This window comes from Mus musculus, chromosome 10 (assembly GCF_000001635.26).
Source record: "Mus musculus strain C57BL/6J chromosome 10, GRCm38.p6 C57BL/6J".
Classification (NCBI taxonomy): Eukaryota; Metazoa; Chordata; class Mammalia; order Rodentia; family Muridae; genus Mus; species Mus musculus.
The window spans coordinates 22,708,565-22,733,223 of record NC_000076.6 but is presented as its reverse complement, the minus strand read 5'-3'; the positions used below and the strand labels follow the sequence as shown (position 1 = coordinate 22,733,223).

The following is a 24,659-nucleotide window of genomic DNA, read 5'->3' as shown; positions in this document are numbered from 1 at the left end:
TAGTAAGATGTTTAGTTTAAGGTACCAGTCCATCATGGCTAGTAGTTCATGGAGCAAGAGTTCCCATCACCCTCCAGGAAGAAATGGGAAAGCAGGGATCAGGGCAAGCAATGTCAGCTAAAGACACACCCATGACCTACTTCTTCCCAGCGGGCCTCACCTACCTTTCATTTCCATGTAACAATGCTGTCATACTGTAATGGCTCTACTGAGAGCAATCCAGTTGTCTCTGAAGGTGCTATCATCGCAGAGAACACTTAAAAGTGCACTTTACTAATCATCTAGGGTGAAAGAATAATCCAATCAGCTAACAATCAAAACCAGCACCACAGCAAGTGGAACTTGCAAGCCAACTATATCCAATTCTATAAGGAAGGCTCCTTGGCTATAACAAAAGGCAGCCCAAAGTAGAGGGCACTTTCCAGGTATCCTGCTGGGCTGCCTGAAGGAAAGTATCAAAGACCTTAGAATCAGTCGCCATTGTTGTAAAATTGCCTTCTAAACAGGGCAGTAGCCCCTAAAAATAGAGCTTTTTCTGGTTATCGGTTTTTTGTTTTTTGTTTTTTTTTTGTTTTTTTTTTTTTTGTTGTTGTTTTTTAAACCATACCCCGTTGCTCTCCATTTGGGAGAGAATCCAAACTCCTGTCTGCAAGGTGCAGATGAGTTTGGGTCTTCGTTCCCCTCCAACTTTATCTTGTCACTTTCTCCTAGCTATACTCGCCATGCCCTATTCCTATTAACACCTCCACGCCCCAGTGTAGCCAGCCCCAGTGTAGCCAGACCACAACATCCTCTTTTCCTCTCCTCTCAGGGCCATCCCTTCTAAATCTGTCAAAATCAGTCACCATAGGCATGACTTTCTCACCCAGCTTCTTGTTCGTCCTATCCCACACAAAGTACACCTATTTAATATTGCTCAAAAAAATAAATAAATAAAAGTGAGAACTGAAGCAAATCTGTCCTTCAGGGCTTTAAAACGTTCGAGTGCGCTGTGTGTGTGTGTGTGTGTGTGTGTGTGTGTTGTGCGCGCGTTTTCACACTTTAAGAGTAGGGAGGAGAGATAAAGAGGCATCCTTGGCTATCCCTCAAATACTTAAACTTCCCTACTAGGTGTGCACGTCTAAACCCTGTGATGACAGTCTAAGTCATTCTCAAAAGGCCAAGTGGCTCCAGTCAGAGGCCAAGCCACCTAAGGAAACGGCTCACGTGACCTTTAACCCGCTGGCCTCCACCACCGGCCAGAGCGAGCCCACAAGGGCAAGAGCTGGGTCGCGCGGGCGGCTGCGCTCCGGCCGTTATGAGCCTCGCTCCTCGGGCAGCACGGCCCAAGCCATCCCGAGGGCGCACTCCGCCCGGTGCGGCCGTTCAAGCCAGCGAGTGTGCGTCGCCAGCGTCCTGCTAGCCCTGTTGCTCCCGCCACGCCGCCGGGGGCCCTCGATGAGTAAGGCCGGGATCCCCGTCACCCCGGGGTCACGACTAAGGGCCCAGTGGCTGCTAGCTGAGCTCGTCGGTACAGGCGGTTGGGTGCCAGGCACAGTTCTGGTTTACAGGAAAATGAAAGCCCATTTGTGTCATGCTGCTCGCCAACGAGGAGCTGGAAAATAAACCGGGGGCTTCAAATCCACCCCGGGCGGGCGAGCTCAGGGAAGCGCAGCCCGGGTACCCAGCGCCCTCCGGCCACTTCCGCCTCGCCCAGCCCGCGGGCAGGAGGAGGACTTCGCCAGCGGCTTCGGGAAGGCGGAAGGAGCTAGGGGTTGGGGCGGAGAGGGGAGCAGCGAGAACCGGAAGTGAGTGGCTAGCCGGGATCCCCGGAGCTCCTGGGTCCGGCGGCGCTCTAGCCGCCTCGTGCCGCCTCTATGCCCCCGTGCGTCTAGTCTATTTATTGTCGCGGGGGAAGCGGCGGCCGCCCTGTACCCGGAACAACAAAGCGAGAAACCGAGCTCGAGCCTTGGGGGGCTCCTAGCAACGGGCCTGGGCGGGAGTTCCATGGAGACTGGGGAGCGGACCCGTTTTATCTTCATCCTTGTCCTCCAGCTTCTTCTCCGCGTCCGACGCAACCAGCAGCAGCGCTGCCGCCGTGTCCTTTACGACCGCCCCGTCTTCCCACGGTAACCCCGTCGGCGGTCCGGGGATGGGGGTGCGGGGCCCGCGGGGCCTGGAGCTGCCGCGGGGCGTCTCCGCGCCGGTTGGGCTGCGGGGAAGCTGTGCGAGGCGGGGACCCGAGCACGGGAGCGCCGCGGGCCACCGGCTAGTGGAGAGGACGGGCCAAGCGGCTCGGGCATCCCAGTAGGGATAACGGGGTGGGGGTGGGGCGCGCCTGCCTCGCGGTGGAAGGCGGGCAGGGATGGACCGGGTTCTGGAGCCCGCTCCCGGGGGAAAGAGGGACCGTGACACTAAGCGAGGGGTCGGTGGCTTCTCGGAAAACTTGGAGCAGCTGCGCGAAGGCTCCCCTAAATAGCGGCGCCGGCGCCTCTCGCTTCTGGCACTTGCCGGGAGCCCCACTCTATAATAATAGTAGTGGCCGAATTAAGCTTCGGCAAGAAGGATCTGGAACGCGGGAAGATAGAAATGAATTGTGAATAGGGTTGAGCAGGGATGAGAGGTGGGAAGGTGGGGGGCGGTAATCGCTTCATAATCGTCTGGACGGGTCCTAGAAGTATATAAAATGGGAAATGACTGAAATAGAAAACACTCCCTTTGCTGAGCTAGCTGTGCATCTGCAGGCTCTGCCAGGGTGTACATTGCACCGAGTGTCAAGCTGCAGCCAGTCCACATCTGTGAGCTTTACTGCATCTGTCACCTGCAGAGCGAGACTGGCAGTGACTAGTGTGAGCTTGGCATACTTGTGGTTAAGAAGAATGGCTTAGAATTGCGACTTGTGTGTGAAGCCATAACAGATTCCCTTAGGTAATTGAAAAAGGGAAATGTAAATAAGGAGGGCATTCAATCTTCTGGCTAGAATTTGCAGTCTCTTTCCAAGTTTGAGAAAACAGCAGTCCGTTCAAATCAAGAAGTGACTTTTAGCACTGTCTGATTGAAAGAATTATTTAGGGTTTGGATACGCCCCGTGAAATATTCATCAGTTTGTGTTCTAAAGCCTTGCATCACAGACCACTGGTTTTATACTTTGCTAAACCATATTAGGTTGGGTGTGGTGGCACATGCCTGGGATCCCAGCCTCTGGGAGGCTGAGGCAGGAGAACGTGAGTCCAAGGCCTGCTTAGGGGTATAATAGTACGTGTCTCAAAAAACAAAACAAAACTGAACTTCCCATCAGTAAGTGAAGTATGTCTGTGGTCCGGAAAGGTTACGTTCTACGGTGATAACATTTTTATGGTCAGTAGGAGCAAGGCTTTTCATACAGTTGAAGATTAATGATGCAAACAGGATTGATAATCACATAGACAACATGTCAACCACAGGTTCAGTTGCTTCTCCTAAGCAAAAGGATGTCACCGTTACTGCCAGTCCTCTTGTATAGTTTGTGCTCCCAAAACGAGTGCCAGGAGCTGTAATGATCTAGTGCTGTGTTGTTTCGTGAAGAGGAGCCAGGCAGGGTACATTTTAAAAAGTCCTGTGTTTCATTTTAAGCTTCCAACTGGGACTCTGGGGTCCAGTGTTGTTAGCTGAAGTACTTCCAGGTTGACAAGAAGATGAGCGGCTTCCCTTTAAAAGAACTGGAGAGTTGAACATTGGAATCAAATTAGGTTTTAAAACTCTTGAGATGAAAAAGTACTTTAGAAGCCAGGGTGAGACTTTGCTTCTTATTTTTATATGGCTGTTCTGTGGAGGCTGCTTGGTGATCATCCACTGTCGTGGGACTTCTTCACAGTGTGGATCATAAGGAGCTCCCCGCACATCAGCGCTGCCTTTAGTCTTACTTCACCTGGACTGTTTGCTGAGACCGCAGTCTCATGTGGTCCCTGAATACGGGTCAATTCTAGCATCTAACTTTCATTAATCTACTTTCGGCTTTCCATGGTATTAGCCCCAGAACTCCATGTTCTCTTAATTGTATCCTGATCACAAGTGCTTTTTTTATACTTTTTGGTTTTTTGAGGTGTTTTTTTTTCCTGCTTTAGGGAGCTTTCAGCACATGCTCTAGGCTTATATATGTTTTTCATTAATGGTGCTTGGTTGAATTGTCATATGAACCCTTTTTGGTGGAAGAATTGGAGTGGACATGTCAGATGTTCTATATTTCAGGATAACTGCTAAGCTTCAAATTCATTCTGACTCAAAAGATTGTATTGAAATAAAGCTTGTGAAAATACTTGAGCTCTTCATAAATGGTGTGTTTAGAAGCCCTTGTGGTACTACTGTTACTATGGACAGTAACTTTTGGTGATAAAAAGATATTACAGACCCCATTGTGTGTTATAAACAGAACACAATTTTATTTATTTATTTTTTTGTAATTCTTGGTCTAAAGCTGTTTTCAACACCTATCTTACCATTTTACGTCTGAATATTTGACAAAAATTACATTTTGCAATTTTGAAGGAAGTGCAGAAGTGGTTTCTACATGTTTTTCTTAAGATGAAAAATAGTCTGATGAAAAATGTTGTGGGTATATCTGTGAGAAGTGTGCAGAATTCACTATAATGTACAACAGATCATGGGACACAACTGAATATTTTGAAATTTCATTTCTCATCAGAAATGTGACATTATTTAAAAGGTAGCAAATTCTGTATAATGTCGTTGAATAGACATGAGGATGTTTTAAACACCAAGTAAGTAACCTTGGTGACTAATTTCTTTCTGTTGCATCAGCAACCATGTGATGAAATTATTACTATGAAGAGTAAGTTTAAATTGATTTTGGAAGAGTTTAGAGTAGAAAGTTAACCATGTTTCCAAATTAAAGCTTTTAGTGTCAAGATTTTTAGCTGACATTTGAGCTATAAAATTTTCCTGAAGTTTCTGTCCATTTTACTTCACACCTTTTTTTTGACTGGTGCCACTTGAAGTGTACTTTTTGTGTGTGTGTAGCTGACAGAGAAGTGACAGACATGGGTAACATAACGGTTGTGAATTTGAGTGTCAGATATTGTATTACATATGCTCTGGTACTATAACTGTTGGTTTATAGATACCATCATGCCTGATACAAGAAGCTTCTAGAAGGTCAGCACTGAGTCGTCACCATATTGTGTGTTTTGAAGATTGACTGTTTACTAACCTGTTGATTTTACTGATTAGGGGCTTTTCTATCGGACAAAGGAAAACTTATGTTGTGTGCTGGAGCCTGAGCCCTGAGAAGAGACTTCTGACACCTAATTCTTCCTGTGTCATGTCTGTCTGTTACTCTCTGTGTAGTGGTGCATTTATAGGCACCAGCCCGTCAGAGGCATGATTCGGGCTGTTTTAATGAATCCAAGCACTAGAAAGAAGGGCTGACTGCTCCCCCCTTGAGCAGGAGACACAGGATTGTGGCATCTTTGGAGTACACTGTGGAAGAGATGCCTTCTGTCTTTTCTTTAGAAGGAATGTGGATATGTGCTGTTTTATAGGTGTGAAAAAGCAAGATTCTAGGAGTATGTCATCGGTGGTAAATAGTCAGACCACATAGGGAATTCTGCTCACCTGGTCTTACCTGTGACTAAATGCTAACATAGAAGATAATTTATCTTGAATGACTGGGTTTATGTCAGGAAACATGTTACCAGGAATCTTATTAAATGTTGAAACATTACATCAAAGTGTCTTCCTTGGGCAGTTTAGATCTCTCTTCCGATGGGGTCACTGAAACTTTAAAATATCACCGCCTCCCATACAGTACAAGGTTTGGCTATAGCTTATTTTAACTTACTTACTTATTAGAAAGTCCTGAGCCAAGGGAGAAAGCTCATTGGGACAAGCACTTGGTATGCACTTGTGAGGGCCTGAGTTCAGATCCCCAGGATCCATGTGAAGTCAGAGGATGTGGTGTGTCTATAACCCTGTGACCCTGTGTCTAGGAGGGTTGCAGCGACTGAAGAGTCCCCAAAGCCTGTGAGCTAGCTTGCCTGTCAGAAGCGCAGTGAATCCAAAGAGAGCCTGTCTTAAATAAGGTGGAGAGGGTGGGGACCTGTGTCTGACATCCATACTCAGGTGCACACAGAGGCACAAACCCATTTATGTGCACACAAGATTAGAGAAAGAAAGAGAGAAATTAGATGGTGTGCTACAGATTGCATTTTGTCATGACTTGTTAGCACTAATGGTGCCTAGCATGACAGACAGCTTTGTGTGTAGATTGGCCTGGTTGAAGGCTAGTTTGCTCACTAAATGAAGCATTAATTAGTTTCAAAAATGTCAACCTTCCTTCTACTAACTTTGAAGCTCTTGGCTGTAAGGCAGTAACTTGATCAGGATTGGTTACATTTTCTTGGTGTTAGAGTTCATATATTAAACGTATGGACAGTGCCTACTTAGCAGCCACCTGTGTTGAGCATCAGGGTTCTGCTTTTGTTAATGGTGTGACATCACTGTCTGCAATGTGGAGTTACTATCTGAACGTAGGGTCATGTGAGGCGGAGAGAGCAGGAGCAGGTCTGTGAGCACTGGGCCTCTGTGGCGTGTTCATCAGATCGCGTCTTTCTCCTGTTCCCAGACGTCCTGTTACATTATTGACGTTCCTTTTGATCCCAGGCTGTGGAACTCATCTGTGCTATTAGGTTTTAGTGTAGAGGAGCACTTTTGAAAATTTCTAATTGTCACAGGAGCATCTGGTTATCACTTATGGCAGATGGGCTAAGTAAAGCCAGACATCTATGTTTCTTAGAAAAGGAAAACCAACAAAGCCTGGTCTGGCTCTGCTTACAGCTATTGAAAGGCTGTTTCCCTGTGGGCCTGACTGCTTTGCTCTGTAGTACTTCTGAATGAAAGAAACAGGCCGCATTGATTCATTTGGCAGAACGGGCCTTTCTTTAGAAAGCATTGTTATTGTATACGTACCTTAATTGATGATAAACTTGAAATTTGTTAGTGCCCATATCAGTCATTTTGAGTTTTCCATGCCACTACAGTTGTTGTATAGTAGCTCTCTCAGGATTACAGAAGAAGAAAAAGCTGTTGCTCTGTGCCTGTGACTTCAAAAGGGCTTTAGAATTGAAAACTTTTTTTTTTTTTTTAAATTGTGGTAAGGTGCAAACCAAATATTGAAATTATCTAACCTGGGGAATAATTTGAGAATTACATTTGACTATCAAGATAGCTAACTTAGCGGGCGTGGTGGCGCACGCCTTTAATCCCAGCACTCAGGAGGCAGAGGCAGGCGGATTTCTGAGTTTGAGGCCAGCCTGGTCTACAAAGTGAGTTCCAGGACAGCCAGAGCCACACAGAGAAACCCTGTCTCGAAAAACCAAAAAAAAAAAAAAAAAAGGTAGCTAACTTAAAGTTAAGTCCAAGTCTTATAGTTTAGTTGAACACTAGAAACTACTAAAATAATAATAAGTTTGCAGAGCCTGGTGGAGCATGCCTGCAGTCTCAGTACCCAGAAAACTGAGCCAGGAGGGTCACTGAGATCACTGTGAGCCCAGCCAGAAAAAGAACCTTTTTGCTTAAAGAAGATTTCAAATATTATTTTGTCTAATATCTAAGTCCTGTTTTCTTGTTGAAATAATAACTTTATAAACTATATACCATCCCACCATTCAAAGTGATGAGAATTCAACTCAGTATGTGTCAGGCCCACGTTTGACAGTCAGGTCTCCACCCCCACACCCCTATACCACACACACACACACACACACACACACACACACACACACTAAAGCAAGGAGTCTCCACATTTGTAGAGGTAAAGTTCTGTAGTTCCTTTTTCCAAGTTTGTGCTGCATTTTACACATGAGATTCGCAAGTATGCTTGTATTCAGAGATAAGACTTTGGCTTTGTTTTCCTAATTAAAGGAAGTGACGTCTGGCAGATCCTGGTGATTTGTTGAGCAAGTAGATAAGTCAGAATCCGTCTTGTATTGATTAGATTTGGTTAACCCTTTTTTCATAGCCACATTGATCCCAGATCCTAAGACAACAAAAGAGAGACAGAGATGTGAGGAGAAATGATTGTGGCTTTTCTGCTCTCTGACCCAAACTTATGTTTATAGCTCCTTTAACTTTAGATACTCTGAAGACAGTGTGAGAATAGTTTTAAGAAGGCAGGTCCTGAGCCTCGTGTAGCATAGTAGCTCACAGCTTTAATCTCAGTGAAGGTAGAGGAAGGTGGATTGAGTAAATTTGAGGACTTCATCTACATAGTAAGTTCCAGGCTGGCCAGGGCTACATATTGAGACTCCATTCAAAAAGAAAGGAGGGGTGGGTGGTACGAGAGGCCGATGGCAGTGTGTTAGTACTACTCTTTACAATAAAGCTTGCCTGCTTGGAGAAGGGTTTCCCCGGTGGTGTTGGTTGGTTGGTTGGTTGGTTGGTTTTGGTTTTTGGTTTTGTTTTTGGGGGTTTTTTTTCCTTCTTCCATCTTACTATTTGAGGGCAGATGTTGCTGTATAGATATAAAGATACAAAGCTACTCTCTAGCCAAGGCTACAGGTATGAAGATGGGTTATGGTTAGTCTGAGCCTCAGATAACTCACAGTGAGCTTGGCGCTTTTGTGGAAAAGGCTCACCCCATCCCTTTGCCAGACACTTTCCTGGAGCCACAGAGCTGCTGTCACTCGCTTGCTGAGGACTGCTGTGCATCATGTGCTTATCCTCACCTTCACCTTTAGCTTCAGACAGCCTGGGGCAGCCTTTAACTGATCACGGCCTGGCCACATCGCAGGATCTTCACTTCAGGAGGTCATGGAAGCACAGCCATGTTGAAAATGGTCACCAATTCATAGATAGTCAGCAGACATGGCGTACTGCTCTGAAAAGTACTCTCTGTTCTGTGCTCCTATGACGGCACAGGCTCAAAGATCTGACATGACATAACAGATTAAACACTCATGCACGCCTGTGCCTATCATAGCGCTGGGAGATGGGGGCAGGGGGATGAGCAGTATAAGTTCACTACCCTAGCTTTCGCTAGTATACTAGCACTATGCAGTAGCTGCAGTGAGTTGGAAGCCATGTTGAGCTCCATGAGAACATGTGTTCAAACAAAAAGTCTGTATGGACAATTCTCGGATTCTCTTAGCACATATTGCTAGCATAAGTTACAATATGGCAAATTAAAGCTTGGGAGTAATCTAAACTCACTGCAGTGCAGACCTGCTTGGGCAGTTCATATGCTGTCCAGTGAAGCTGTGGTCACTGGAGGACTGCGTAGGTGATGGTGGCCTTATCATATGAAATGAGAATATGAAAATTTCCCGCTACCTTGTATTTCTCCTGTGCCTTCGTTTAGGTGCACGGATAGTTAGCATGTTGCTCTTCCTCTGAAATGCATAGTGGGAATCTCGATGTGAACATTTGTGGGTCTCGGTGGAGGCTGCACAAGGCTGAGTGTGTCTCAGAACATACCTCTGAGAAGCAGCAAGTGAGGACTTAGTCGTGTTTATGTTTAAAATGTGCTTCCTGAGCCCAGCATGATGGCTCACACCTTTAATCCCAGCACTCCCGAGGAGGCAGAGGCAGAGGGATCTCTGTGAGTTCCAGGCCAGCCAGGGCAGTTACACAGAGACCCTGTCCCTGTCCCTGTTCCTGCCCCTGCCCCGCCTCCACCCTGCCCTACAAGTGCATCTCTATTTCAGTTTTTTGGTTTTTCTGATTTTGTTAAAATTAGAAGGCTTCAGATGTCTGAAACGGTTATCTGTTTGTCTTGCAGTGGGGTGGGATCTTGCTGCGTATCCCTCACTGGACACTACCTGGTGATCCTCTGGCTCAAGGGCCACGAGTCTAGCGTTGAAACTGTACTTTTAGTTTGTCTTGTTGAGGGTTTGTTTGTTTGTTCCTCCCTTTGTAAATAGAGGAATACAAGTGTTATCTGTGAAATAAACAGTGTCATGACAGAGTGGACAGGTTAGCTATTCTGTGATGACACTTACCGTCCAACAGCTTTAAGATTTGCACAAGTTAGGTTCCTTGGGTGACATGAAGAATGGAGTAATTTTGGGGAAAAGGAAAACTATGACTAAAGCGCTACCTATAAATTAGTCTAAATCTTAGTTTTTGTTACTTATTGCCACCTTGAATAGACTCTGTCCTGCAATTCCTTGATTTGTTCCAAAAGTATTCATTTAGCTCAGCAACCAAGTTACAGATCCAAGACCTAAAGACATTTAAATTGAGCTGTTTCTCAAGAGAGCTTAGTGTTTGCTATCCAGTTGACAGAACACAGACAGTTTCTGGGGTGTCCTCCTGTTCTGTGAACTCAACTCATTTCTGAAGGTAGTAGAAAGTACTTTTCTGGATTGTTCTCCTGAGCATCTTTTGTGTCTTGTTTATTTCCTGGGTCACAATTTCTCATTATTTCGTTGTTGACTTATTTGCTGTCTGGTTTTTGCTAGACTTAACTGCTAAGAGGTTCGATCCTCCCTTGCAGACCCACAGGGCTTGGTTGGCTGCAGTTACACAGGAAATGTGCAGTTGGAGTAAGAGTTTGTTTGCTGAAGGAATGGGGACAAGCAGAAAGGGATCCTCTCTTTCGAGTGGTATGCTGTAAAGCAGACGTGTAAGGGTGGGTTTCAAGTAAATCAGCTATAAACGCAAAAGGGGATGGGAAGCACACAGCACTTCGAGCCAAGCACATTAGAGCCTATTCTGTTTGTCTAAGAGAGCCATGAGTTTGCTGTATGTCTGTTCATTTGTTTAAAGTAGGGATATAGTACAGTTAGAAAGAGAATTCTAGTAGTTGTTTGATATTGGAGACAGCAAACAGAAAAGTTGTAGTAGGAGAGCTCTTGCCGTAATGATGTGCAAGAAAGCTTAAAAATAATTCTTGCTTTGGACACAGAAAATAAAGCTACATTTGAAGTTAGCTGAGTATCAGAGGGAAAGTGATAGATGAAGGAGGGTTCTGAAGCTTTGTGGAGAGGGGTGGCGTAGGTCTCACTTGAGCCCAGGCTAACCTGGAGCTCTCTAGGTAGCTCAAGCTAGCCTTAAACCAACCAGAGTCCTCACCCCCAGCCTCCAGCGTGCTGGGGTGCCATACATGAGTGAGATTGACATGTACATACATGTCTAAGATTGAGAGATTTGGGGATGTCATGAGTGACTCCACTCCATTCACTTGACAGTAGTAGAAGCAGCTCCAGTGCTCCTGTGGAATTGTGGGGCTTTGACTTGAGTGAGTTGTTTTAACCTAGTAGACAGTGGAAATGTGAAATTAAGTCTCTGATAGGTTGACATAGGAGCCAGCCGTGAAGTTCATAGATAGCAACTGAAGCCCAGAACACTCCAGGAGGAGCGTCTAAGATTCGTGACATATTTAAAATAGGAAGAAAACAGCATCCTCCTCTAGCACGTAGAGATGTTTGTCTTCCCACAGTTTTAGGGAATCCATAACTGCTGGAACTATTAATTTAATTTCTGAGGGGCTACATTAGACTTCAATAAGGATGTCTGATTTAAGGAGGAGACAAGACTATGAAAAGCTATGGTGTCACTCTGTAACCTAGGGTGACCTGGAACTCATCCTGTAGCCCAGGATGGCCTCAACTCCAAGCAACCCTCTAGCTTCTGGTTACTGGAACTACAGGTGTGCGCCAACCCACCCGTCTTGGTGTTTCAAACCACAGTCTGTAATCAGTGAGGATAGAGACCTGTGGAAGATGACCCACCCAAGAGAAGTAGCACCTTAAAATATATTGAGTATTTAAAGCTTAATTTTCAAATTGAATGTCTATACTTGTAGTATATATAGCTTTCTGGCTTCTGTGGGGACCTAAGTGAAATTGAGCAAAGCAATCAGTTGGTAACGTGCAGTCCACACGCTCAGCCCTTGCTGCTCCTGCTCTCATCCCCGCACAGCTGCTCCTCTGCCAGCCATCTCAGTCCCAGGCTGACCAGTCAGTAGCCACCAAGGGTTTTGATTAAAAATAGTCTTATTTAAGGCTGCAGTTATATTTAAATTTGTGGCTAAATCTATATTCCCACCATACTAATTTTATTGATCAGGTACATCAAATTTTATGCGTTATTTTACTTCTTGCTTTTAAACTTAAAGACACAGGAAGTATTCTTGTGTTCCAAAGCTTGAAGACTGTAATGAATCACCAGAAACCTTTTCCATTTTTGAACATTTCTCTGCTCATGGAAGAGGAAGAAAAGATGATAATAATAGTAACAGTAAGAATAGCTGAATCTGAATGCTTACTGTGTACAAGTGCAGTGCCAAGCATGCACTCTGTGCTGTGTTTTACACATGGGGACACTGAGGCACCTGTTCAGCAGCTCCTCTCTGCTTCTCCCCATCATATGGCTCATAAGAGATTGCTTTACTGAGTAGTCTCCTGCACTCTGGATGTCTCACAACGACAATTGAGTAGTACTAAGAGATCTCCTTGCTCAATTTTTAATTTGGGAGCTAAAAATGTTCCAAACAAGTTGTCCTGAGCAATCCAAGGCCTTTTTTTTTTGGTGTTAGAAAATGAGAGCCTTAGCCAGAGACCTAATATCACCTCCATTTCCACATTTCTCTTCCCTGAATCTATTGCAAAGTCCTGTTATCCTGTCTCTTGAGCTTTTCTTTGTCACCCAGTGCTACTCTGGTCTACTCTTACCTAGACTGCTGATAGGTTTCCTTACCAATCTCATCTTCCAGCCCTCCTGTTGCAGAGTGGTAGTTATTTATGTCTATGTCCTTCCCCACCCCCACTCTTCTAGCTTATCACCACAACTGGGATAAATAGCAAACATGACACAGTTTGACCCACTCTCCCTCTGCAGTTTTCTCCCTATAGTTCTTCCCACTCTCCATGCTGGCCTCCCCTTCAAGTCTTAATAGTTCATGTGTATTAGTCAGGGCTCTCTAAGAGTCACAGAACTTAGTAGTAAAGTACTAAGTAAGGGAATTTGTTGATGACTTACAGTCTGTAGTCCAACTCCCAACAGTGGTCAGCAGCAGCTGTGAATGGAAGTCCAAGGAACTAACAGTTGTTCAGTCCCACAAGGCAAGCAGGCAAAGAGGAGAAAGAGACTTCCTTCCTCCAACATCCTTATGTAGGTCTCCAACAGAAGGTGTGGCCCAGATTAAAGGTGTGTACCACCACACCTGGGCCTGGAACTTGATTTGCCCCAGATGACCTTGAACTCAGAGATCTCCTTACCTTAGTCTCCTGGGATTCATAGCCACTATGCTTCAAGACTCCATGCCAAGATCCAGGTCAGAAACTTGTATCTCCCAGCCTCAAGATCAGGATCACTGGTGAGCCTTCCAATTCTGGATTGTAGTTCATTCCAGATATCGTCAGGATGACAACCAGGAATAGCCACTACTACATCATGGTCTAAACTTATTTCAGAGTTAAGAACACTTGCTGTTTCCTTCTCCCAAGTCATCATTGCTGAATTGCTGTATCCCAGTTTGAGGCTCAGGCTTAGATTTCCAGTGTTTTGTTACAGAATTGGTTGAACAGAAGTGATGCTGAGCTATGGAACAAGGAGGCACTAGCCATATATTGAAATACAGTGAATTCATTTTCAGCAGAAGGAATAGATAACCTGGCTAACATTTATATATAAGAGCTTTATGAATCGGGAAAAATGATCCTTGATATAAAAGTTATCTTTAAAGAAGTATAACTGGTTAGCAGTATTTAAAGAGCTTACCCTCATTAATATGCAGGAAAATCAACTCATGGGGTATTGGCTAGTTTTGTATCTCAAGTTGTCAAAGATATCACTATCATTGCTTTATTTTGTAAGTATAGGGGTTTTTGCCTGCATATATGTATGTGCATCACACATGTTGCCTGGAGCCCATCGAGGTCAGAAAAGGAGGTCAGATCTCTTGGAACTGGAGTTAAAGACAGTTGTGACCTGCCGTGTGAGTGTCAAAATTGAATATGGTTCCTCTGGAACATCAGCCAGTTCTCTAGCCCATGTCAATGGATTTTTACAAAACCCTTTGGTAACTTTATAAGATAGCACTTATATATGATCACCATCTTATTTATTAATATGCTTAGATAAATATGTGAATTTAACAGCCTAAGAAAACATAACAGAGATTGAGTATTTCATATGTAACCAGAACTGACATGCTTTCTTAAAAATCATTTATTGCAGTGTGTGGTGGCACATACTTTTAATCCTGGCACTTGGGAGGCAAAGGCAGGTGGATACCTATATGAGTTTGAGGCCAGCCTGGTCTGCAGAATGAGTTCCAGGAGAGCCAGGACTATATAAGTGAGACTGTCTCAAAAGGGAGTGAAAATACATGTATACATATACAGAGAGTTGGGGGCTAGCAGTGTTTTGCTTCCTTTTCTGTTAATGTGACAAAAATACTCTAATGGCAGCTTCAGGGCAAGAAGGTTGATTCAGGCTCACAGCTGAGGATTACAGTCATGTGTCACAGTAGAGAAGACACAGCTCCAGGAGCTTGTGGCAGGTGGTCACATGGCAGCCACCGTGCAAGTGAGAGAGTGCCTGTGCTCTGCTCCCTTCAGCCTGGGAGTGTTGCTGCCCACAGTCGGTGGCTGGTGGCTCTTCCGCCTTGGTTAACCTGATCTAGCATGCCTGGAGGCTCGGCCTGTAGGGGTGCTGGATCCTATCCAGCTGACAACTGGTCAGCCATCAGAGTTTACTTAAAGTAGTAAGGGGCATATCTAAAATACATTTTGTCTATACAAAATAAGGGGCTTGTATGTCTTTAAGTTTAAGCCCCCAAATTTAAATTTGTATTTAGTAAAATGTGGGTGGCTCCTGGCCTACTCTGGTTCAATTTATGAAGGTGTAAAAGTGTATTCTGTAGAAAACATACTCAAGGTTAGAATTTCTTTCCCTGACTAGCAATGGTTATAATAAAATCCACTCTCCAGGTGCTAGGCAGTGGCAGCACAGTTCCCAGGCAGCTCCACAGCCTAGAGAAGAGTGTCCTAGCGGTGGTCTCATTCAGAAAATGAACAGTACTTACATCTCTCCACTGCCTTTAGGCACCATTGCCGAAAGATATCATTGAAGAGTTAAATACACTCATTTTTATGTGTGGCTTTGTGTGCTCAGTAAATAGTTACCAAAATCCAGAGAACTATTTTTAATAAGAAGTTTTTTATTGGGCTGGTGAGATGGCTCAGCAGGTAAGAGCACTGACTGCTCTTCCCTAGGTCCTGAGTTCAAATTCCAGCAACCACATGGTGGCTCACAACCATCTATAATGAGATCTGATATCTCTTCTGGTGCGGCTGAAGACAGCTACAGTGTACTTATGTATAATAAATAAAAATTTTTTAAAAAGGTTTTTATTACATTTCATTTATATTTGTTTCTCTGTGCATGTTCACATGGCTGTATCAAGTGTGTGGAGGTCAGACCGGAAAACAAGTTGTTGGGAGTTCTTTCCCTCCATCATGTGAGTCCCATGGAACTCAGGTTGTCAGACTTGGTGGCAACAAACGCTGTCTCTCTAGCCTTCTCTGTAGAATAGGTTTAAAAAAAAATATGATAGTCATTTTAATGCAAGTTATTTACCCGGATGCCATCTGTCTTCCAGTGTTCAGGCTGTGTGTTGTTGTTGTTGTTGTTGTTGTTGTTGTTAGGAGCGCCTTACTTTGTGTAGCCTAGGTTGGCCTTGAACCTGCAATGACTACTTTCTTTTCCCAGACTTCCCATTGCTGTGTTTACAGGTAGAAGGGATTTTATTTAGAATAAGTAGTATAGTTAATAGGTAGAGGTGTGTATAGTGAACATTAATTTTTTAAATATTTTTATTAGGTATTATCTTCATTTACATTTCAAATGCTCTCCCAAAAGTTCCCCCTATCCTCCCCCCGCCCTGCTCCCCTACCCACCCACTCCCACTTCTTGGCCCTGGAGTTCCCCTGTACTTAGGCATATAAAGTTTGCAAGACCAAGGGGCCTCTCTTCCCAATGATGGCCAACTAGGCCATCTTCTGCTACATATGCAGCTAGAAACAAGACCTTGGGGGGTACTGGTTACTTCATATTGTTGTGAACATTAATTTTTAATGAAGTATGTTTGCTTCAGCATTTATTCAGTGCTTTATGTAATATGGTAACATACCCTTTTCTTTGGGTTTTTTTGTGTGTGTGTGTGAGTCTAGGTATGCTAGAAATTCTTATTCTTACATACTTGGAAAAAAGAAAAATCTAAGCCTGGGATATACGCTATTCAGGCAAGTAGAGGAATGTCTCTGTAATAGGATGGTACCTGCCAGCCAGTTATGGTTTTCATTTCACTAAGGCCGATGTACTGTGGCCCTGTAGTAATGCCCTTCCTTTGTCCTTCTGCTGCCCTTGAACAGGAAGGAGTGCAGGAAGTTTAGCCTTGAGAGGGAATATCTAGGCTGACAAGAACGCTAGAGTTAACATAGAAACTTAGTGTATAATTCCTGAGTCTGTATATATTACACGCTTCCATCTTTTCCCATGAGATTGTACAGATTTGTGTGGCAAGATTCAGACATTGAGAGACACTGGACACCAACAGATCTGCTGCTAGGTTCTAATAGGGAAAGATTACTGTATTTTAAAGTTCAAGTTGATCATAGCTACATGACAATACCTGAATACCTCTGCAAATCTCTAAAACTTAGCGTAGGTGTCTAGATAACCACTCCTGCTGTCTCCCTTAAAATTCACAGTAATTCCCTAATGTCAAATCAAGTAGATCTGCATAGATCATTGATGGTACCCTTAAATGTCTTTTATACTGGGTTGTTCAACAAGAGTCCAGGCAAAGACCTTGTACGTGGATACTTTCTGTTAATTTTAATTTTTAAAATGGAATTTGTGTGTTTTTGTGTTAAATGTTTTATTTATCTTAGTGGATTAGCCAAGGAAGGAATCACACTTTTTCAGAGGCACATCGGAAACAGTTTAGGCCTGCACATCTTGCTCAGCACCATTCACCTGTTCTGCAGTCACTATGGTAACTATGGTAACGTGAGCATAGCTGAGTTCCAGTAAAAGTTTTGCTACCCAGGTTCTGGCCCATTGAATGCTGTGTGCTGGCCCTGTCAAACCTGTTAGGATCTAGTTCTTTCCACCTGTTGCTGTAACAGCACTTGCTTGAGTTTGCTACCAACTCATTCAACAGTGTTCAGTTACCATATCTAACTGAAAAGCCATCCACAATCTTGGTACCTGCTACATGCTCTGTTCTTTTTTTTTATTATTATTAATTTCTTCAGTTTATTACCTTTAAATGTAAGGATATGTACATAGTTACTTTAAGTATAAAATGTATCTGTATTTCTGAAGTATCAACAGTACTATTTATTTCAAGCTTTTGGAGAAAATAACAAGTATATAAATTTTGTTATTTCATTGATATTGTTTAGAGTAGGTCAAATGACATTAAGTGGAAATTAAAATGCATTCTATATAAAGAGAATTACTACATAATACTGTATTTTTATAAGCTTAATATATCAAAATTTAATGTTTAAACAACAAATTGCTTTTCTTTTCATATTATCACCCATGCTGCCCGTACCTTTTCATAAATCCTATCTACCTTATTAACATTTTCATCATTGCCAGGTGATGGTTTGAAAATCCAGCTCATTTCTGCCGCCTTCTCGGCTGCTTTCACCTCTGGACTGCTTTCTGCTACAGGTTTCCTTGTTCTCTTTGGTGTTCCAGACTTCCTTTTGCCTGTATTGTGTACTCTGGGGTCTTTCCTGTGACTGTTCGTAGCTTCTCTCTCCTTGCATTCACTAGACAGCCAGCACCTTAGACCAAGTCTTTTCTTGACTGACTCATCTGCCCATGCTCTGTTCTTGATGACCTTCCCTTGGCCATGCATATGACCACCAGTTTACAGAAGAGGAGCTGAAGACTTGGAGAAAGCTAGGTGACTGATCACTCCACAAAGTTAAGGCCAGCTCCACAGCCCGAGCCCTCTTCTGTCGTTTATGCTACTTCTCAGAGATGAGAAAGAACCTTCTCCTAAAAGGCAAAGTAGGATTCTTCTTCTCAGAGGAGTGGCGACTGTTGGGTAGCGGGGTGGGATCAGAGTGTGGGATGGCTGCTTTGTGGAGAATACAGTGTTAGTGTGGAACTGTGTTGATTTGTCTGACATTTAGAAAAGAGAGCTCTCTTGGGACTGTGTGAGTGGGCTTGTATGTGTTGTAAATTGGTCTGTTACCATTTTTGCCCTAAGTTGGCCAGTTCTCAAATTATGGATGCTAACTTTGTGGTCAAGCCTCTGAAGCCCCTCCCAACACCCGCGCTGTAACACAATGTCTTCGAGTAGCAAGACTCTTGTGCTGTGTGGAAGCAGGTCTATTTAGTTTGACTTTTTTGGCTTTCCATTGGAAGGTAAGGTTATTTGTGCTTTGTTTTTATGACAGCAGTTATTGTGGTCTCTTGTGGAAAATGTGGTGTGGTTGCTTCTGATGAAGTTTGTCATCAGAGCCAGGAGGGGGCAGTGTTCTGCAGGAGATCCAAGGTTGCAGTTGCTGAAGCAGTGGCTTTGCAGTGAATACCAAGCACTAGGCTAGAAAGTCTGTGACCTAAAGATAGATGCTGTGTTGTCTACAGTCAATGCAAGGGGAAGGCGCGCTCTGCTTCCGTGTGTATGTTACAGAGTGCTAGGAACGTAGCATTTCAGGAAAACAAGACAGCTGTAATTCTAAACAGTTTATTTGGAGATATTTGACCAATCAAAGTCATACTTGGCATTTCCTTGAAAATGAGATAAAACAGTTAAGCCATTCTAAATGTAAGGCCTAGACAGAGAGTGTGCAAGCTGTTGATACCTACATTGAAGTTACTTTACTTTTTAACAGTAAGCCGAGTATGGATTTGTTGATTTAAGAATTCAGATTCAGAGCTGGCGTATAGCTCAGTTGCTAAATTACAAGCTGATGCTCATCCTCAGGTACAGCCTAAGCTACATGAAAGCCTAGTTCAAAATCAAAAATGAAATCCATATTCTACCAGAAATGCTAATGCTCTGAATAGAGACATTAACATTTTGATACGTATATATGATATGTATCTGTGTGTGTATATACACATATATTCATAAATACACACACACACACACACACACAGCCAAAATAAATTCTCTCCAGGCCTCCATACTAGTTAAGTGTGTGCTGCACAGAGGCCGGGGAGGCTAGAGTCCCTGAAGCTGGAGTTAAGGATGTTGGTAAGCCTCCGATGTGGGAACTGAGAAGAGCAGCCAGTACTCTTAACCACTGACCAATCTGAGTCACTAGACACACTAGCAACATGAAGCTCTGTCTAAGCTTTTGTGTTGTGTACGATTCATAAAGTATATCTTGGTGCTGACGAGGTGGCTCAGGGATTAAGTATGTGTTACTTACTGCTCTTGCAGAGACCTGAGCTCAGATATAAGCACCCACCTGGTAGCTTACAACCACCTATAATTCTAGGTCCAAGGGAGCTGATGCCTCTTGACCTTTGAAAGCATGCTCACACATGCGCACACACACACAATAAAAGTATATTTCATAGTATGTGTTATGCTGTTTTAAACTAGTTACTTTTAGTTATTAGCAATTTCTCTGTATTTATTCTTTGCTTAGCTCAGTATTACCAACTGGCAGAAATTCCATTTTTTATATATGTGTGTGTGTGTGTGTGTGTGTGTGTGTGTGTATTATATATGTGTGTGTGTGTGTGTATATATATATATATATATATATACACATATATATATATATATAAAACATGTTACATATATATTATATATTAGGTTCTGATAACCCACTATCACAGTATCTTTTGTAGAATATTTCTATATTAAATTATAAGAGAATACTGTTATGTTTATATTAGAGCTAGGACAGTTATTTGCCATGATAAATGTTATCACATTCTTTTAAGTTAGCATTTCCTCAGCTGCTAACTAGTAAGGTTAAAAAAAGAAAAGAAAAGAATGTTTATAAAATTATAAACTTTGAATAACTCATCCAAGAAACACTAACAGAGTTTTAAATGTTACTAGAATTGACAGGCAGTGAAAACATACCCCAAGGTAGAAAAACGCTGAAGCAGCACATTATGATGGCCTTCAGCGTTTATTTTAAAAAAGAGAAAGGAATTCAAGCTTAAGTAGTTTTCACTTTAGAAGATGTATTGAACAGATCTCAGAGATGAAACAGCATAGGCCAAAAAAATTGCAAAGACAGGGTCAGCTTACTCAGCACAGGAAGGAAGGACTCACCTCTGCACAGTGTGAGCTGCAGAGCAAGGTGGGTAGGCACCGCTCAGGAACAACCGAGGAAAACCAAACAGTAGAGCGATGGAAACAGTGTCTGTTGTCTTAAAACACCAACAATACTGAATTCGTTTTCCAAAAATCTCAAGCAAATAACAAGTTCAAATATTTTGAAAATAAGCTCTTTTATATTGTTTTCCAGAGAATTTTAAAACAATAAGAACTACCCTAAGTTTTCTAAAACTGATATAATCTTGGTATTCAGGTCAAATAGGATGGTACAAAAAAGGGATTCTATAATTATAACCATTAAAATTCTCCTTAGAAATATGGCTACATTAACCCTAAGTGAAGGATTAAAGGAGCTCAAATGTACACATGGAACAGAAAATGAAAGATATGCAGATTAAAGGCCAAAGATACAAGAAAACATACAGTCAGGTTATGGTTTGGTTAATATATAGAACTGAATACTATATGGTTGTATACAGGTTTTAGAAATTTTTATTTCTTAATATTCTAAAATAGGGCCACACCTTATTAGCCCAAGGCTAGCCCTAAACCTGGGGCAGTCCTTCTGCCTCAGCCTCCTAAGTGCAGGGATTCACAGCACAGAATTGAATCCTTTTGTTAAATGCTAGGGTTTTGTATTGTGCCTACAAGGACTCAGAGCCACAAAGTCCAGTCCTTGAGTGTGATATGCGTGGCTTCTCACTGTAACTAGAGCACACATGAAACATGGGGGTGATTCTTGCATGTAAAAGTTACTGGTTTTTAAGGATTGAAAGTTATTTAAAGATAATTTTTTTGCACCTACTGTGACATTTAAGATTATTTGTGGAAAATGGCAGAACATAAAATTTCAGTGACTATTTTGTTTTCTCTCCCAGGATGTGATCTTCGTGGTGGGAACCAAGTTTCTAAACTACCCCAATGGATGCAGACAGTGATGTTGCATTGGACATTTTAATTACAAATGTAGTCTGTGTTTTTAGAACAAGATGCCATTTGAACTTAAGGAAGATTGCTTTGGAGGGAGCAAATGTAATTTATAAGCGTGATGTTGGGGTAAGTGTCTGAGTTTCAGTGTGTGCACTCTCTAGCCTGATCTGACCATGCTTTGAGTGGTACTGTTGTATTGTGCAGATGAATTGTGAGCACCTTGTTATGCTAGGTGTAACTGGGCAGCATGGAGCCCTGTAGAAATGGCCCTTCTCCTGGAGATTACAGGTACAGATAAGAGATAGGACTGACTTTGCATCTTGGTGGCTGTATACCCTAGTTCAAACCCTACTTTAATTCTGTTGTATGTAAATTTCCTGTTCCTTTTTAGTTAGCTAAGTTATATTTTTAAAAATAAGTTGCTAAATAAAATAAGTTGTGATTCGTGCCGGGTGTGGTGGCGCACGCCTTTAATCCCAGCACTCGGGAGGCAGAGGCAGGCAGATTTCTGAGTTCGAGGCCAGCCTGGTCTACAAAGTGAGTTCCAGGACAGCCAGGACTATACAGAGAAACCCTGTCTCGAAAAAAAACAAACAAAAAAAAAAAGAATGTGATTCGTGTTTTAACCTACGTGTAAGATTTTGTTTTATTAAACCTCTTTAATCTATTTAAAAGCATTAGTGTTATTAATAAGTAACAAAATGTTAGTGATTTGATGTCAGCTATATTGACAGTGGATATGCATTTGGCTTTGATAAAGTACATGTTGAAAAATGCAGCCAGGAAACAGTAGAAACATGGGAAATGCAAAATAAAAGTCACCCTAGTCCACATGGCTCGTAGAGAAAAGGGAACAACAGCGACTAGTGTCTTAGTTTCTTTTCTGTCACTTATAGAAGAAAGAGTTTATTGTGGGCTTATAGTTTCAGGCAGTTCTGGTGGGAAGCATGGCAGCAGGCAGGCATGGCAGGCAGGCAGTAGTAGCAAGAGCTCACATCTTGATCCACAAGCGTGTGGCAGAGTTAGGGTCATAGGGGGACTGACACTGGGAATGGCCTGGGCTGCTGAAACCTCAAACCCCAGTGACACAGCTCCTCCAGGGCCACAGCTCCTATTCCTTCCCAAACAGTGCCACCAGCTGAGGACAAGTATTTGAACCTATGAGCCTATGGAGAGCATTCTCATTCAAAGCACTGCGGCTGCAGGGATGTGGCCCCTTATATACACGCTGCTGATGGGATTGTAAACTCAGCCTCTGAGACAGGTGGGACAGAGTCAAGCTAGGTGTCCTCAGATGAGAGGACAAAGAAAATTGACACATGCACGCTGAGCATGTCATTGTTACATGCAGTGAAGGGGAGTAAGCCAGACTCAGCACAGCAAGCATCGCATCCTTCCTCTAACAGACATTACATACATACTTAGCCCAGCAGGGGGAAGACTGAGGAGAGAAAGCACACTGACGTGGGAGTAGGGAGGAAAGAGAGAGCAAGGCTGAGTGCTGAGGCTCCACGGTGCACTGAGGAGTTGCCGTAGGAGACCTAGCACTAGATAGGGTCTAGACACCAAGGAGGTGGCTCCGTGGGCAAATCGCTTGTTGCACAGTCTTGGTGCACTGGGATTCTCAGAACCATGTGACAACCCAGGTACGAGCGGTGCTGCTTGTTCTCCTGTGGGAGACAGGCAGAGATGGAATTCCTGGGGCACATGGCCCAGCCAGTGCGTCACAGGACGGTGTGTGCCTGCACACACATACGTATGAACATTCATGTATATGTCATAGACACACAAAAGTTTTTTTGTAATAAATATTTTATTAGATATTTTCTTTATTTACATTTCAAACACGAAAGATTTTTTTTTTTAAGTTAGGGATGTATCTGAAGGTTTAATTTAAGTTCTAAAAACCTAAGTGCCTGTATACCCTAGGTAAATTATCTCCAGTTTTTAGAACTAGAAACTCAAGAATGAGGTGAATTCAACAAAACCAAAATCTCATTGGCCAATTAAGATTTTTTTTAATGTGTTAGTAATAACATCTTCCCTTAACAAATAAATAAATAAATAAAAATAAGAAGAATACACAGAAAGTCAGGTGCCAAAACACACGACTGTAGTCCTCACACAGAGTATAGAATCATGCATTGTTGGCCAGTCTGGGCTACCTAAAGAGACGCCCTCCATCAGAAAAGCAAAGTACAATAAGAATTTAAGCTGACAGTCTTGAGGTGGCAAGTAATAGCTAAGTGTCAGATGATGTCATTTCACGGTTTCGCATCTGAAATTTGACAGCTTATTTTAGTTTGAACATCATCTTCCTCAGCCTGCATTGTATGGTACTGTGATGATGTGCACATGACGGAGCAAGGAAAGACCTCTGCAGGGAGAGTCGTGTATAGACCTTTTCCTGGGTCTGTTTATCCGCCTCTAAGTCATTCATGAGACTTTGATTGTGTGGAGTATTGACCTGGACTTGAAGATGGTAACTGGCTGAGTAGTCATGTCAGCCCTGCGTAGCATGTGGGGAAGAGCATGGGCACATAGGACAGAGATGTGTGTCAGGACCAATGCTTATCAGATCATTGATTTTTCTTTTCCAGAAAGTATTAATGAAGCTTAGAAAACCTAGAATTACAGCTACAATTTGGTCCTCAGGAAAAATTATTTGCACTGGAGCAACAAGGTGAGTGCTGCCTGGCTGAACTCCGTGTGCCCTCCACTCTGCGCCCCAGGGAGGACATTTCCCTAGACTGCAGCGCCTCAGCTTTCAGCATAGAATGCATTCTCTGTGCCACTAATCATCATTTTTTTTTTTTTACTTCAACTACAGTGAAGAAGAAGCTAAATTTGGTGCCAGACGTTTAGCCCGTAGTCTGCAGAAACTAGGTTTTCAGGTAACATTTTCTAAAACTATGCATACTGCACATGTTCAAGGATTTAATTTTATAAATTAAGACGTTCAGTAGACTAAACAAATCACAGGAATCCTTCTCTGCTGAACTTTTTCTAGATTCTTCATATTGCCCTTCACACACAGTGTGAACATTTGATAACAAAGTATGGCTCTGGAGATTTGGAAAAAATCGTGCTTTCCCCATAATTTGTTTCCTTACATGTTAATGTTCTGCTCTTCGAACTCAAGCTTTCCTACCTCCCTCACCACACCCGTGCAGTCATCAGAAATGTCTTTTGATTGCCTCAAGATACCAGCTCAGGATGGTTAGAGAGCTATAGAGCCCTGCTAACAGACCTATTAGGCAGCGCCCTCTCCTGTCACTCACTGCCTTGTCAACTTTCAAGTACCTTGATACAGTCAAAGCGTGAATAAAATGACCACTTACAGTGGCTTGGTAGGTCACGTTCAGTAAGCTGTCCTTGAAGTGTTCTTGAGTAGGGCTGTAGGTAGAAATTAAGTAAACAGGAGTGCAGTGCCAGTGAAGGGTGGAGACCACAGTGCATAGTGATGTGGCATAGG

General features: G+C 43.0%; 1 protein-coding gene and 1 non-coding gene across 5 annotated transcripts in view; both read left to right on the top strand.

The window, feature by feature from the left end:
• Nucleotides 1–557: 557 nt before the first annotated feature.
• Nucleotides 558–24,659, top strand: part of Tbpl1 (TATA box binding protein-like 1) — a 28,790-nt gene continuing 4,688 nt past the window's right edge. For 2 of the 4 annotated variants that reach the window (XR_001779520.2, XM_006512730.4), the window contains exons 1-4: nt 558–1,441; nt 21,133–21,310; nt 23,785–23,867; nt 24,015–24,078. Coding sequence is in view for 2 of the 4 variants with exons in the window: in XM_006512730.4 (XP_006512793.1) it covers nt 21,176–21,310; nt 23,785–23,867; nt 24,015–24,078 (282 nt within the window). In the remaining 2 variants the exon portion in view is untranslated. Of the gene's footprint in view, nt 1,442–1,501; nt 2,109–21,132; nt 21,311–23,784; nt 23,868–24,014; nt 24,079–24,659 lie in introns of those variants that run through there. The other 2 variants (XR_001779519.2, NM_011603.5) reach the window with 2 other exon arrangements.
• Mir7663 (microRNA 7663) lies at nt 3,792–3,852 on the top strand. The gene has a single exon (NR_106123.1). It is a non-coding gene; the product is annotated as a microRNA 7663 (primary transcript).